Source organism: Solanum pennellii, chromosome 1 (assembly GCF_001406875.1).
Source record: "Solanum pennellii chromosome 1, SPENNV200".
Lineage (NCBI taxonomy): Eukaryota > Viridiplantae > Streptophyta > Magnoliopsida > Solanales > Solanaceae > Solanum > Solanum pennellii.
In genome coordinates, this window is record NC_028637.1 from 107,250,744 (window position 1) to 107,266,683 (window position 15,940).

The 15,940-nt window shown below is 37.3% G+C and overlaps 2 protein-coding genes across 2 annotated transcripts; one reads left to right on the forward strand and one right to left on the reverse strand.

Annotated features, from left to right (window-relative positions):
• Positions 1-440: 440 nt before the first annotated feature.
• LOC107003354 (SWI/SNF complex subunit SWI3D) lies at positions 441-10,377 on the forward strand. Its single transcript, XM_015201675.2, has 7 exons — positions 441-966; positions 3,910-4,439; positions 4,881-5,453; positions 6,142-6,308; positions 6,386-6,951; positions 9,130-9,320; positions 9,815-10,377. The coding sequence occupies exons 1-7, from the start codon at positions 483-485 to the stop codon at positions 10,139-10,141; spliced, it is 2,838 nt and encodes a 945-aa protein (XP_015057161.1). The 5' UTR covers positions 441-482; the 3' UTR covers positions 10,142-10,377.
• A 1,144-nt stretch (positions 10,378-11,521) lies between these two features.
• On the reverse strand, positions 11,522-15,155 carry LOC107003362 (ras-related protein RABG3f). Its single transcript, XM_015201684.2, has 7 exons — positions 14,953-15,155; positions 14,559-14,585; positions 14,312-14,411; positions 13,199-13,345; positions 12,699-12,779; positions 12,355-12,500; positions 11,522-11,865 (listed from the first exon to the last, which is right to left on the reverse strand). The coding sequence occupies exons 1-7, from the start codon at positions 15,003-15,005 to the stop codon at positions 11,799-11,801; spliced, it is 621 nt and encodes a 206-aa protein (XP_015057170.1). The 5' UTR covers positions 15,006-15,155; the 3' UTR covers positions 11,522-11,798.
• Positions 15,156-15,940: the final 785 nt, after the last annotated feature.

The following is a 15,940-nucleotide window of genomic DNA, read 5'->3' on the forward strand; positions in this document are numbered from 1 at the left end:
CAATACTCTACACTATAATCTACATAATTAAATATTATGTTTCTTGTTTCACTTTATCAAATCAATTACAACTGATTCACAATACCGCGCCAAATTATTAGAAAAATTAGAAGTCTAATTTATTTTTGAGCATTTTATTACCGGTAAACTAAAAACAAAAACATTAACGACTAAAATCCCATAAAATATCTTGTTAATTTGTAATTGGTTTAAAATTAAAATATAAAATTAATAATATATAAAATTGAATCGAACTGATCAAAAATCCTGCTGATAGTAGTTAGTTAAAATATAAAACCATTAAATAACCCAATTTTAATAAAAGTATTAAGTAAACAAAAAGAAATTCAATAAATTGCTAGTGAAATCCACTGTAAATAAAATGTACCGACGGAGCACCGTATCAACCCTGAAGCTGAAATATAAAATCCTTCACGAAACAACGATTCAAGCGTAGTTGCTAGTACTTCAGTTCTCAATTAATGGAGGAGAAACGGAAGGACACCGGAACTCCACCGCCGGCCGCCGACACGCCGATGACATCGGCTGACGTTCCGTCCGCTGAGGCGCCTACGTCACGTCGGAGAGGTGGTGGCAACAAACGAAAAGCAAGCGCCATTGGAAGTGGCGCCAGTTCAACTCCCCCCTCGACTCTGTCGAAGCGTCAGAAGCAGTCAGCAGTACCTTTCCCACCGATCCACAATGGTCCGCTCACAAGAGCTCGGCAGCAGCCAAACAACGCCGCAGCTGCAGCTGCTAGTGCTGCTTCTCCGTCAGGTTTTGGTGTCAGGATCGAATCGGAGGTGCTGCCAAAGGCCGAGGTCGGTGTAGAAGAGGCGGTGAAGGTTGACAAAGAGTCCAATCAAGTGAAGGAGGATTTGGAGGCATTAGAGGCTGAAATTGAAGCTGGAATTGAGTCAATTAGATCCCGTGATCGTAATGTTCACGTTGTGCCGACTCATGCTGGTGAGTTTCAATTGTTGTCTTTCAACCCTCAATTTGGTATGCTTTCTTGCAGCGGCGAGTATTAGGGAAATAGATTTTTGTAAAATTGGAATTTTAAAAAAATGTTTATATGATAAGCTTAAGATAAGCTGGAATCAAGGAATTCAATGACCTGAGGTTAAGATTTATGTTTTTGAGATAGATTTAGTGTTACTTTACAAATAAAAGTGAGTTTTTACATTTACAGTTACATAGTAAATACTCCTTCTGTGTTGTTTTATGCCATGTTGCTTCATTGGGGATGGATTTAAGATGTTTATTTGACTCAAATACTTTATCAGAATTAGTAGAAGAGAATATTAAAGTAATGACGGAAAGTTTAGTTTGATATCATGACATAGTCTAAAGTTCGACTAAATCAAATTTTAATTCTTCACTGATGTGTGAGTTATATGTAATGGAATGGTGTTGAACAATTTAGGCACTCCATTAAGGAATGTGTCATATAAATTGGGAGTTAATTGTAATGGAATGACGTTGAACAATTTAGGCAATCCCAAAAGGAATGTGTCATATAAATTGGAGTTTTGTGTAATGGAATGGTGTGAACAACTTAGGCAATTCAAAAGGAATGTTTCATAAAAATTGGGAGTTATATGTGATGGAATGGTATTGAATAATTTAGGCAATCCCAAAAAGAATGTCATATAAATTGGGACAAAGGAAGTATGCAACTTTTACATTTTTCAACTTGTCAAAAGTTCAAACTGGAAATTGCACAATTACGGTTCCCTGATACTAATCTAGTTTATGAGACGTTGCAAGATGAATCAGATATTTTCTTCCTTCGACCTATGGTGTTTGGTCGATAAGACATAACCTATAAGCTCTTGAGTTGAAGTACTCAAAACTAAGTTTATGCTTATCTTTCTATTGAATTCAAATGATTAGCCACCCAACTAATAACAAGGAAATGATTTCTTACTACTATTGAAATGAGAAAGTGGAGGAACAACTTCCTTATTGCTAATAACTTCTACTTCCTTTGTTTCAATTTATTTGACCTATCTTGACTTGACCAGAGTTTAAGAAAATAAAAAAACTTTTGAATTTTGTGGTCTTAAACTAAAAATATGTCAAATGTACCAAAATATCCTTTAATATTGTGGATTTAAATATATCACGTGAAAAATTGGAATTAAAAAGTTGCTAAAAAGAGAAAAAGGCAAGTTTTTAAAATCGGACTAAAAAGAAAAGTAGGTCAAACAAATTGGAATATAAAGAGTACCAAGACATAGGAAAACACAATTAATTAATAGATATGATGCAGTAATCTACTTTCATAAAGGGTGCTAACATTAATCCTTTCAAATCGTGCTTGAGTAAGTGTGGAAAGTACTAGCATTTTCCTTTTTTTCAACAAATTATTCCTCATCGTCAATGGAATCAATCCAGAATAATTTGCTCCATTGATTGAAAAGAGTCTCTTAAGTTGTCTTTCATCCATTTTAGATCTAGTCAATTTCTTCACAAATCTAGCGGGTTGTTGTGGTGAGGAATCCGATTTTTATTTATATACATCTAACAATTGCGAATAAAGAGGTTGTTTCTTGCACTCACAAAGTTGTAGCCAAATCTGGCGGATTAAACTTTAATTTCCTACTATGTGTAAGGGTACTAACAAGCACAATCGATTGGTCAAACTTCTCTTAAGAATCTCCCACAAATCTAATTTGATGTAGCTTAGCCAATTTTCCCAACTTTTGACGTCTAATAGGTGGTCCAAAACAAAGGTTGCATTGAACTCATCCCATAAGCTTTGAAGCATATCTTTCTCTTGTAGAAGAAAACGACGTTGTGCAATTCCTTCTAAATGTAAAGAAGCAAGTCAATTTTTTTCTTCTTTTGGTCTTTGTTGGTGTCGAAGGAAATGCTCGGATGGCCCAGTGGTTTGGGGTTGGGACTTCCATGTTGGAGGTCTCAAGTTCAAAACCCTTTGCCAGCAAAAACAAGGATTTTCCATCTGGGTCGAGCTCGTCGCACCGGTCTTGCCTAGTGCAGGTTACTTCTCCTAGCGAAGGTTTTACTCTTTGCGCACCCAAAGAGTAGCGGCTGCGGGTTTTCCTTGTCATAAAAAAGAAAAGAAATGCTCACACCCTTTTAGCCATCCCTAGGGGTCCTCATGGCCACAAAATATGGAAAACCCAACTTTGTATATTTAGAAATGATGAAATCCCCGCTAATGTTTTATCCTAAACCTGTGGCCTCCACAGTTTTATCTTTCCAACCTCAATTGTGACTGCCATTTTCAGTTGCTTCAATATCCGCCTTTGAATTTGCTAAATACTTAAGTGAGTGAATCCAAGTGAGCATTTATGACTTTCTTTTCTTGCAAAATTGGTTGCACTTTCTTCTCGGAACAAAGTCAACAATTGTGCCCGTCGTTGCTAGAATAGATCTCCCATAACTCCCCTCGCTGATACCAAGTTTTTACGGTCCCCTGATATAGATCAAATCATATGTTTTCTTCATACTATCTATGGTGCTAGTTCGTTAAGAGAGAACTTGTAATCTCTTTAGTTAAATTATTCAAAACTGGATTTTTTTCTTCATTTCTTTCCATTGAATTCGAATAACTTCAGAAACAACACTGGTGTCATAAGCGCCCACCTAATAATAAAGAAATAGCTTACTGCTACTACTAAAATGAGAGGTGGAGAAATAACTTCCTGAGTGCTAATAACTGCGACAAAGAAATAGGAAATGTAATTAATAGATAACCTGAAGTAATCTACTTTCAGATTTCCTAAAATTTTCCATTCGTAAACTGTTGGTAGATTAAAGGGGTTCTAACATGCTCTCTCCTCCTTTTTTTCTTAATTTTTTTAAATCTATAGTCTGCTACTTAAAGTTAATAGCATTAGGGCTTTTCCAGATATTCTCTGACATTTCCAAATTTTTTAGGTTGGTTCTCTTGGACAGAGGTTCATCCTTTGGAGAAGCAGACAATGCCGTCATTCTTCAATGAGAAGTTGCCAAGTAGGACTCCAGAAATATACATGGAGATACGGAATTGGATCATGAAAAAGTATCACACTGACCCCAACATTCAAATTGAGTTGAATGATTTGTCCGAGCTCTCAGCAGGAGATTTGGATGTAAAAAAGGAAGTGATGGAGTTTTTGGACTACTGGGGCTTGATTAATTACCACCCTTTCCCACAAACCAGTTCGGTTAGTAATGTTGATATTGATGGGGACGAGGCAGCAAAGACAGATTCTTTGGTTGATAAACTGTTTCGATTCGAATCCGATGAAACATGGACACCAGTTCTTCCGAGGTCTAGTGTAGCTACTCCTTCTGCGACTTCTGGGTTCTTTCCAGAGTCAGCTATTGCTGAAGAACTGATGAAGTCTGAAGGGCCAGCTGTTGAGTACCACTGCAACTCTTGCTCAGCTGACTGCTCAAGAAAGCGGTATCATTGCCAAAAGGAGGTATCTTTGCTCAACATTAATGTCCTTCCTTTGTTTTGGGACTAATGAGATAAGATATGATTACGGCTTGCCTACTGTCTAGGGCATCACCACCAGTGTTTTCTTTCTATTCATGTTATTATTTAGATGAAGGGATCATCATCTTAATAAATTCATATACTTGTCGCCGATCAAAGAATGTGATTCAGAACCACACTTTATGTCCTTCTGGGCATAAAAGGCACGTGCTTGAGCCAACTCAGTAAATTTAGTTGCTTATCATTCTCGTTCTCAAACTCTTTCCGTAGTAGTCCATGTTCACATATCCTCGTATGGTCCATAATTTCTGTGCACATACATATTACAATGTCAATTTCACTGTTGAAGTAGGTCTTGTCAAAACTTGACGTCTTACTTGAGTGCCTGACTCTGTTCTTTATGTTGGTTGTGTTTACTACGTAGGCAGACTTTGACTTGTGTAGCGAATGCTTCAACAATGGGAAGTTTGGATCTGGTATGTCACCTTCAGATTTCATTGTTATGGAGCCTGGTGAGTCTGGCGGTGCAAGTGGTGGAAAGTGGACAGATCAGGAGACTCTTCTCCTCCTTGAGGCATTAGAGCTTTACAAGGAAAACTGGAATGAGATTGCTGAGCATGTGGCTACAAAGACCAAAGCTCAGTGTATTCTTCACTTTATTGAAATGCCAATAGAGGATACATTCTTGGATACTGATGCTGAAATTAACCAGTGTGTTAAAGAAAAAGAAGATGCAGTTTTGTCTAAAGATGATACATCAGCTAGTACTGATGCCCCAGAAACAACAGAGAGTAAGGATGATGGAAATGACAATCAGGTTTCACCCACAGTGGAAACATCGAAGCCAGAGAATGTGAATGGGCCAATTCCTCAGGAGGAGGTTGGTGAGAACTGTGCACTCAACGCACTGAGGGAGGCATTTACTGCTGCTGGTTTTTATCCTCCACCTGGAGAATGTGCTTCATTTGCTGAAGCTGGCAATCCTGTAATGGCAGTGGTATGTTGATTTATTTTACTTTCCATTGGCTCAATCATTCTGATGCAACTGAGCACTAAAGGCTCTCTACTAGGAGCTAGGAATCTATTAATACTTTTCCCTGAAGCCTGAATAATGAAATCAGTTTGTTTTTTTTAGTTTGTCTTATTTACTTGATCAAGATATGATCTTTCTGCCGGTGGTAGTCTTTTCTCACCATTTTCACAGGTTGAAACCTTGTTTAAAAAAAGGATATGGTTTCATTATAACACTGCAGTCTCAATGAGATATTTTAATCGTGTTCAAAAGAGGCAGTTGTTCGTCAGGAAAGAAAGAAATGACAGGTTGTTTGAAAGTAGGAAGAAAGTCATTAATACCAAACACAAATGTATTGTTTTGCTTAGTTTTTAGCGTCACATGGAAGATGTACATGCTTCTGACCCTAGTGCTGTGATTGACATCATTAGCATATTACACAATCTGTAATGGGGTGCTTGTGGTTGTAAGTTGTAACCAGTGCAGCAACTTCTTCTTGCTGATCTTACTATAAAGCGCTACTCTTTACCGATTTTTAAAAAAAGAGAGGAAGTCGTTAGAAGTAGTATCAGTTTGAATTTCTATTCTGCTGTTAAAATTCTGATTGTTTATTAAAATAAGTGATTATTGATAATGTTTTTGTTGTCTTCATTATGATGTTTTCTTTTGCTAGGCAGCGTTCCTGGTGAAACTGGTAGAAGCTAAAAGAGTTACTGCCTCAGTGCGCAGCTCTTTGAAATCCATTTCTGCTAATCCTTCTGGTGAGAATCTAGCCTTAAGGCACTGTTTTGTTTTGGAAGATCCACCAGATGATGGGAAGGCATCATCTGATACAGATCGGTTAGTGTTCCTCCTTTTAGCTCTAATTAACAGGTATCATATTGATTTGGAGTCTAATTGTTAATTTAGTATTGCAGACCTGCTAATGGACCAGTTGATCCAGAAGATAAGAAAGATGAGGAGGACAATGTTGAAATGCAGAAAGAGGAAAAGTCGACATCAGTTATTGAAGAGAAGAGTTTGTCAATTGGACAAGAAGAGACCAAAGGTGAAACAAACATTGACAAAAAGTGCGAAGAGCAGGATGGTGAAAACCATGAAGAGAAAAATGAGAAGGAACTTGAAGAAGCAGCCCATTTGGTTTCCACCAGTGATGAAAATCCAGAGAAATCTGATACTTCAAAACAATCTGATCCAATTCCTACCGACAAAGAAGGGGAACCTGCATCACTTAAAGAATCAGATGATGCAGACTTGGCAGTGGGACAGACACCAAGTACCACAGCGGAATCAGATGTTTTAACGTCTAAACTAGAGCTCCCACCCGGGTTCGAAAAGGAGTCAGTTGATGGAGCTTTAATGACCATTCCTTCTGACTCTCCAGATACTCCTAAAGATGAGGACATGATGCCTGCTGTGCAAACAAAGGAGCCTGAGCAATCCATGAAATCGAACTCTGTACTTGAAAATGGCGAAAATACAGGTCCAAGTCTTCAATATGATGTTATGTTTTTTGCATAGTATAAGTTGTGCTAATCATATTTCCTTTGGGTATTTAAATGGGGAAAGTAATTACTACAAGCTTCCTATCAAATCTACAATCTGGTCTGTGTCTACTATACACAACTGTTTACACCAAAAAAGTAAGGATGCTATACTATTCCATTTGACTTTGTGAATGGAATTGGATCTATTTTCAAAACATCTACCATTTGTTTCCTTCCAAACTGACCACCATATATATGATGATATCAACCTCCACCATCTCCTTAGGCTCTTGCTGCCTCCTCTCCTTACCCAGCTCTTTAACAACTTTGATGTATGTTCTTGCATTGTCTAATTCAGATTTGAATTGCTGAGGAATAAATTCCAGACTTGCTTGGTAAAGTTACAGTGCAAGAAAGGTGATTGTTTCTCCTGTCAAGTTGCACAAAAAGCATCTGGGGACCATTTGTCTACCCTTCTTCTGGAATACTTCCTATGTTAAACAAGCCCTCTTTATCACTAGCCAGGTGAAGCATTTCACTTTTGTAGGAATGCCTCCCTTCCAAAAATAGTTCCATTGATGCTTTGGGTCTCCTGCTATCAGTTGAAGACCTCTTCTGTAGGCACTGCTAATTGTGTAAAGACCATTTTTGTGCCTCCCTAGCATCCTGTCTGTGGCATTCATCTCTATTCTCATTCGACCTAACTTCCCTAGTAACTCTGCAACCCTTTCCACCTCCCAGTCATTGAGAAATCTCCTAAAAACTAAATTCCGTCCCTGTTTTGTCCAACAATCACTTACATTAGCATCAGGATTCTCACATATTTGAAAGAGATCTGGGAAGAGATCCCTTAGAGAGGATTGTTCTATCCAGGTTCCTTCCAAAATCTAGTTGACTGCCATTTCCCACATTGATAAGCAAATCTGCTTCCATTTGGGGCCACAAGTTTCTGATTGTTCTCCATACTTCCACACCATAAGGTTCAACTGTGTTCTCTGATGGTTGCTGCATTTATTTTGGGTGATATAGAATCCCTCCTCTGATACTGTGTCGGTTTCCTGTTAAATGTCATACACACAAGTTCTCTTTTCACTTAGTATGTCAAGTGTTTAACACCATGCCATTATTAAACAGTAAAACTTTTGTGACTTTAAGAATTAGAAATTATTACTATTCTAATTTTAGACCTTGATAAATTCCTTTAATCCAACTAATCTTACGTTATTGCTTACTTCCACTACTATAACACTCAAGTTAAATTATCATCTTAAACTTCATACCCAATCAAAAAGTGGCATGTACAATGACACTTCTCTTTCTCAAGGCTCGAGCATCATATAAAATGTTAGGAGTGTGTGCAAATACATAGTTTCCTCTTGTAAGGTGATAATCGTTGATGAAAATCCATATGTAGAGGCAGATAGAGAGAAGAGAAATAAGTTGACCTTGAAATGAAAATAAGTTTAAACTAACACAGGGGGTTGGGGGGGGGGGGCACAGAATTGGGAGGACAAGCGGGTCCCATGTGGTATTGGTATAGGAATTTCAGGAGTTCAAGAAAGGAGATGCAAGGCTGGGGAGGAGGGGGTTTATAGTGAGTTGCTGGGTTACTTAACATTTCTAGGCCTATCATCAGATAAATGAAATGGTGTCTGTATACGCACACATAGTCCCCTCGTGTGAATCATTGATAAAGAATCTTCAGGTAGAGGAAAATAGAGGGAAGAGATATATGTTGACCTTGAAATGAAAATAAGTTGAACTAAAACAGAAGAGGGTGTGGGATTTGGAGGACAAACGGGTTCTATGTGAGATTAGGTTAGGAAATTCAGGAGTTCAAGAAACGAGATCCAAGGTTGAGGAGGAGGAGGAGGGGAGAGGGGCTGTAGTGAGTTGATGGAGCAGGAAAGGCAAATGATAGACTAAGTTGATCAAGTAGGGCAGCCATCAAAACAATTTTACCCTTAAGGGTGACATGTCGCAAAGACCAAATTGGATCTTAAACTTTCGTTTAGTGCCATTGCTACGGCCTCGGGTCTAAAACTGCGGTTTTCTCTTTATGGTTGCTTAGCCAAAGAGGAAAACTGATTTATATGCTTCTCTTTGAACAAAACTGAGGCTTTTAAGAATTTGTATATCCTCTATAATTCTGATCTTGGTGCTCTATTGCTCAGGGGCTGGAGAAGTCAAAGACTCTTTAGATGGGAGAAAAGATCCTTTGAAGAACAAAAATGATCTGGATATTGAAAAGATCAAACGCGCCGCAGTCACTGCTTTGACAGCTGCTGCAGTCAAGGCGAAATATCTGGCAGATCAAGAAGAGGACCAAATTCGGCTGCTTACTACATCATTAATAGAGAAACAGGTAATCATGGCCCGCCAGCTCTTTGAAAATTGCATTTTCTAGGCTCCTTATTATGTTCTATGGGAATCATCCAACAGCTGCAAGGCTTTCACTCACTTGGACTGAAATAGATCTTGAGCTATCAAAAAAGATCCGGGTGATTTGTTTGTGACTAAGATATGGATGATAAGCTTTTTTTCCCACTTGGAGCAGAAAATGCTTGTCTTCCTTTTAGAACAGAAAAATTACAGTGTCATATAGATGAGTATTAGACCGTCTCCTTACCTCTTGGTAAATAACTCCTATATTCTCCTTTCTTTGGTTGAATGTTTATGTCGCTTTACTTCGGAAGAATCCTAATGCGAGTTCAATCATTGAGTTAGGACTTGTCTGGTTAAGCTCTGACCATATTCTCCCAGGTTTCTGCTGGCTTGATTTTAAAATGATCAAAATCTGACTTTCTTAGCCTTAATCTATTTCACCAAGTCTCAACCATTCAAGTTGCTTCTTTGCAGTTAAACAAGCTGGAGAGCAAGATAACCTTCTTTCATGACATGGATAATGTGGTTATGAGGGTCAGAGAACTATTGGAGAGGTCAAAACAGAGGCTTCTCGTTGAGCGTAGTCAAATACTTAAATCAAGATCTATGACTCATCCTGTGCCACAATCAGTACCTGCTAACCGGCCTGGAATGGTTCTTGCTAATACAGCACCCAGGCTTCTAAATGCGATGAGCTCCCAGAGGATACCGTATTCAAGACCCATAATGTCAGGAACTCCTACACCAAGCTCTTTTATGCCTCCAACAGTTTCAGGAAATTCAATGCAGCCTTCAAAGTAGGATAAGCTTATTTCAGATAGGACTAAGTAATATTTTCTCTAGTGTATAAGAGTGGACTCATCTAGAAATCAAAAGAGCAAAGGAACGGTCTTCAAATATTTATTTGTCATGTGACTGTGTTTAACCTTTCATGACTGTTGTCCTGGGTCAGTAAGTTATAAACTTGTTAAACAGCAGAAGTTAATTGTCCAAATTCTCTTGTTGTATGTATGCTGAAAGGATTAGGTCAAGCTATACATGATTTACTCTGTATTAGAAGGTATCTGACTGATTATTAGATTTTTTGAGAACGTGAGGAGATGCATAGTTACCCCAGTGAGGAAGTGTGAGCTTGGCTATAGTGGATAGAAGGAGAGGTAGAGGTAGGTTGAAAAAATATTGGGGAGATGTAATTAGACACGACATAGTTTCAGCTTTCGAAGGCATGAGTGTAGATAGGAGGTCATGGATTAGGGTAGAAAATTAGTAGGTAGTTGAGGCAAGATTAGACTTTGAGACAGTCTTGGTAGCATCGTGTTGGTTGTAGTATGAGCTTATGAGCATATTCAGGTAGTTTCTTGCTTTTGATATTTGTTATCATGTTGTCTATTGTGTTTCACGTATTGCATTATTTTGTCATCGCTACTATTCTTTTTTCTGAATGTTTAGTACTCCTTTCGGTATTAATTGACATGTTTTATTCACTGTCGTATCTTCTTTTGAATAAATACCAGTCATAAAATTGTGATGACAATTGTGGTCTTCATGGGTGTTGTTTAATGATCTGCTTTTGCAGAATAGTTTTAAATCTATGTTTTCTTGCACAAATATATTTGAGTAACTAGTTCTGTAAGATTATATCGTAAAATCGTGAGGAAATAAATGTATATCAATGGAGGATTAAAATTCTGAGATCTTTTTTCAGCACAGGGTTGGTTTCAAGCATCATTTGTCTCCTGCACTTTTCATCCGTTTCCAAGAGGCGGCAATCTTGGTAAAATTATATTTGTATTCTGTGGTGAAATCAAATTATATGAGCTAATAATGGCCAACTGTCCCAACGAGGCGAATATGTACCAAATACCAATTTGTCATATCATTACGAGAGGAATATCTTTATGCACTGCATCAGTTTAATGACTTGTGGACACACTCATTGGATCTTTACGCTCTCGTGCTACAATGCCCTCTGGTTCAACTCTTCTACTAATTGGCATAGAATATTTGTTAGGCGATTCTGAATTGTGATTTTGATTAACCCTTTGTATATAATCCTAAACTATTTCTTAGCACAGTCGTACAAGAAATTATGTCTGCTAAATTGTTCAAACGCCTTAGAATTTTCATCATTTGTGAACATATAGGGGCATCTGAAGCTCATAGTTTGTGAGGTAAAACAAATCAACTGAGAAGATTATTGTAAAGCAAGAGCTTTCACCAGAGAGGCGAATACGAATCCAACAAATCTTGAAGTTTTATCAAAGTGAAAGTAGTACCAACAGAATTCAAGCACCAAGAAACCAACCAGATGCCCCGTGCAAATGCATATACAGGTACAACTTGAGAATTTACCAGAAAAAGAACACCATGAGAAGCAAACAATAAAAGCGGGGGCTAAAGGAATCCAATTTTTTTTGGAGCTGCAAGATTTATCATCACTTCGAAAATTGTTAACTGTCTAACACTCACATCCACCTGTCCTCTGCTGACTGCTAGCGGCAACATCAATGGTGTCGGGCAAATATCTTACCAATAAAAAGTTGCAGCAGAAAAAAGAAATAGATCAGTAACATAATCGATAAAGGTAATAAGTATCTAGTACAGCAACAATTTATAGTCATGGTATCAATCTTGCACAGCTCATAATATCACCTATTTGCATGTTAACATCGCTTGCCCACAGACAGTTTAGCCTAACAGAAATTGATAATCTAATTCCTTTGGAAAACGTCAGAGGAAAGAAATGGGACCAGAGAAACAATTATGTAAACCAGAATTGGTCAGAAGGCACAGGCTTATACGGTTTGCCAAGCAGCTGCGCTAAGACAAATAGGTCCTACAAAATTACTCGCCCACATTTTGACAGCCCTCATTCCCCAGTGCAACATTATTTTTAGGTTGTCCCCAACTGGCGTGATCACGTGACACTTCTTTGGGAAGATAAATATTTTTGTGTGCACAATGCTGCTAGAATCTTATGGACAACAATTGCTATAAATAATGTTTCAACTTACATTTCTTCCTCCTCTCCACTCTTCAGGGCATTTTTAGCAATGCATTGGAAAGCCTCCTCTACGTTGGTTCCTTCCTTAGCTGAAGTTTCAAAGTAGGGAATGTTACCCTTTGAAGCGCACCAGGCCCGAGCCTTTTTCTCAGACACCTAAAACAGAGCAGACAAGTATCTTTAAGTGAAGAAAAAGAATAGAATACCTCTATGGAAGCAAAGTTGTTCTCTGTCTGAAACTATAGTAGTCCTATTGGCGGCTTACCAAAGAAGTGCACAGGTGAGAACAACAGACAAGGGAGCACAAAGAGGAAGAATTGGGACAATGTATAATTTGTTGGACCAGGAACTTACCACTCTACTATTTCCACCATCAACATCAACTTTGTTCCCCAGCACGACAAATGGGAAGTTCTCTGGATCAGATGGGCTTGCCTGAAGAAAATTCATTCGGAGATTACAGAGTAGTTGTTCCATAAGAAAACATAGTGTCAGGTGAAGATACCAAACAACTAATTTTATCATTTTTAGCACCAATCTGTATGTCAGATCCTAGGCAGAAATATCAAAACAAGTAAATGGTGGCACTAACAAATACAAGTGGCCATAACAAAAGGGAGGAGCACTGAATTAGCAACTAATGAAACTTGGAAGATGAAACATAACAAGCTCCAATAGGGAAAAGTTCATAAGGCCTTCATCTAAGCCAAAAGCAAAATAGGGCTATAAGCCTATCAATAGTTAATAATGTGAATTGGTAACAATAGAATCAAAAAAAGAAGTACCCGGTAAATAATCGGAGGGAAATAAAGAAGTACAGGTTAAACAATCAGATGCAAATAAAGGAGAAATACCTGAATTAAGAACTCTTCTCTCCAGTTGTTCAAGTTTTCAAATGACTTCATTGAATTTACATCATAAACAAGGACACAACAATCAGCACCGCGGTAGAAAGCAACACCAAGACTCTGAAATCTCTCTTGGCCAGCAGTGTCCCATATCTGGACAGCCAGAAATATCAAAGTTAGAGCAGTAAACAGGCCAGGTTGACCTATCCATGAGTAAAACATTAAGACTGGTAATGCAACCACCAACTACCTCTCCCCAATACCAAACCTAATATGCAGATGTTTGGAATTATGACATCATTTTCAAGCTGAAAAACGATAGAGCATATTTCTAGATATTAAACTTAAAAGAACCAAAGAGTAAATTTGAGAGAGAGCTGGAAGTCTTGACCAAGTGAGAAGTGAATTGGATGCACCATGAGTTCTCTAGATTGGATATTTTGAAAAATAAAAAAGATGTCTGCAAGGCAATGTCTATCCAATCGTTTTCATTGCATTGGATCCACAGATAGAATTAAACCAAACCAAAGGACAAAGACAGGAATAACTAGGAAAAAGAGGTAAACACCTGTAAATTAATTATTGTTTTTCCTTTTTAAATTTTGAATGAGAAAAACATGTCCAAACTCCAACAAACACACTAAACATTTCAACCAATAAATAAAAAAGGAATAAAATCTAAAGCAAAGGAAGTGATGGGCTGCAATTAACAGAACGAGCGTTGCAACCCCCCATAAACACAATTACACAATCAACAGCATGACACTAAAGTGTCGTTCAATTTGTCATTATTCTCAGATAACTTGTGTGGTAGTTTGTCTTCATATGTGAATCATAGGGAAAGCCCCTCCATCTGCAACCCCCCGTAAACACAATTACACAATCAACAGCATGACACTAAAGTGTAGTTTAATTTGTCATTATTCTCAGATAACTTGTGTGGTAGTTTGTCTTCATACGTGAATCAGAGGAAAACCACCTCCATCTCTCTAGTTGTCACAAGGAATCACAGATGAAATAAGTAATATAGCAGACCTAAAATTGACAATTTGATACAGGAAAATATAGGTCGGTTGATTCATAAACTAATACACATCAAAGAGACACTATCTAACTAACCTGTAGAGTAAAGAGCCGATCCTCAAACTGCACTTCCTTTGTCAAGAAATCAGCTCCAATGGTTGCTTTGTACTGATTGCTGAACTTCTTATTTACATATCTATAAAGAATCATTTAAGGCAGACAATAAGGCAATTCAATTATAAGGTATAATTGCATCTGGAAAGTGAATCAAACTGTTTTTTCACAATACTCTTGGACTGGTGATTAATCGAGCAATACTAGGTTACAAAGCTTAAAAGGATACTGATTCATCAACGAAGTCTTTCCAACCCTGCGAAACACAAAGAGGAGTGATTAATGGACAAATACTGAAAATTAAGAAACTGCTTGAACTTAGATCACGAAAAGTCAAATAATCAAATCAACAACGCCTCAATTGCCAACAAGTTAAACTCTACTATATGCACGAATCGTCTCTAATCATTCCGTTCTATCCCAATCTCAGATCACCGTAATCAAGCACTCAAATTCAATTATAAAATCAATATATTAACAGGCCAAGCAAAACATAAGAGTTCGCGAAATGAACATGAACAGCGATAAAACATGAGTAAGAGAACCCTAAAGCAGTACAGAACAGAAGAAAGTTGTACAGTAAATATTTAGTATCTATATTGACAAATACGGTGAGAACTGACCCGCTATCGCCGAGGATGATGACTTTCAGAAGCGTTCGCCGGCGAGAAGGCATCTTCAGCTGACTCGATCTGACGAGAAGAGACTGAGTACAGAGAACTCCGCGCGTGTTTGCTTCTCCGTGTGTGGCGTGAGGAGCAGAGACAGTTGGCAATTTGAGACGTTTCTAGTAGGGAAAAAAAAATGATTGCCCAGTTGTTGTAGAGTAATTGTATTGAAATGGATTATACTTGAGCTGGGGCACTAAACAGTCAACTAACCTTTCTCCGCCTGTCCGGGTCGGGTTGGCCTGAATTTGGGTTTTCACCATATTCGAATTTGGAAATATTATTTAGTTCACATTTGTACTGAAGTCATGGTTTCAAATTTCCATTTGAACAATTAATTTCAAAAATCTCAACTTTTCCAAAGATATAATTTGAGATTTTCAATATTTTTAAGAATGTAAAAATTAACTCACAATTTATATTTTGTAAAAAAAAATTATCACTTAATTTTCGAGAAAAAAAATTAATTTTTGACATGATGATAATATTCGTATCATATAAATATATTAACTAGTTATGATTATTATTATTGGCAATTGATAATCTTTATAAATTATATGTATTTAAAAGTTTACAATAGTAAATATTTATTCTTTTTATGTTTGTATGATGCAATAGATGTTCTTTTAAGTCTTTCTTCCTTTTGTTGATAAAAAAAATTGAGAAATTAATAGATTTTTTTGTAATGGCAACTTCTAAACCTCCGGCGCTGGATGATAACATTGGTAACTCGTCTTAATTTTTTTATTTTATGATTAAACACCTTGGGTAGAATTTTATTGATTTTATTTCAGCTTATAAACGTAAAAAATAACTAAAGTATTTTAGAATTTCTTTTTATAAAATAATTATGTGGTTGACATTTTGCATGAAACAATAAAGCGTAAGAAATGGGAAAAAACGTCATATGTGTAGTCAAACGTAGAATGGCGCGCACACAAAA

Bases quoted from the DNA above. Each gene is read 5' to 3' on its own strand.
- LOC107003354 (XM_015201675.2), top strand. From the start codon at position 483: ATGGAGGAGAAACGGAAGGACACCGGAACTCCACCGCCGGCCGCCGAC. The intron at 967-3,909 runs GTGAGTTTCAAT...CAAATTTTTTAG, and splicing joins CGTTGTGCCGACTCATGCTG to GTTGGTTCTCTTGGACAGAG. The intron at 4,440-4,880 runs GTATCTTTGCTC...TTTACTACGTAG, and splicing joins GGTATCATTGCCAAAAGGAG to GCAGACTTTGACTTGTGTAG.
- LOC107003362 (XM_015201684.2), bottom strand. From the start codon at position 15,005: ATGCCTTCTCGCCGGCGAACGCTTCTGAAAGTCATCATCCTCGGCGAT. The intron at 13,346-14,311 runs GTTAGTTAGATA...CTGGCTGTCCAG, and splicing joins ATCGGCTCTTTACTCTACAG to ATATGGGACACTGCTGGCCA. The intron at 11,866-12,354 runs GTAAGTTGAAAC...TTTATTGGTAAG, and splicing joins AGTGGAGAGGAGGAAGAAAT to ATATTTGCCCGACACCATTG.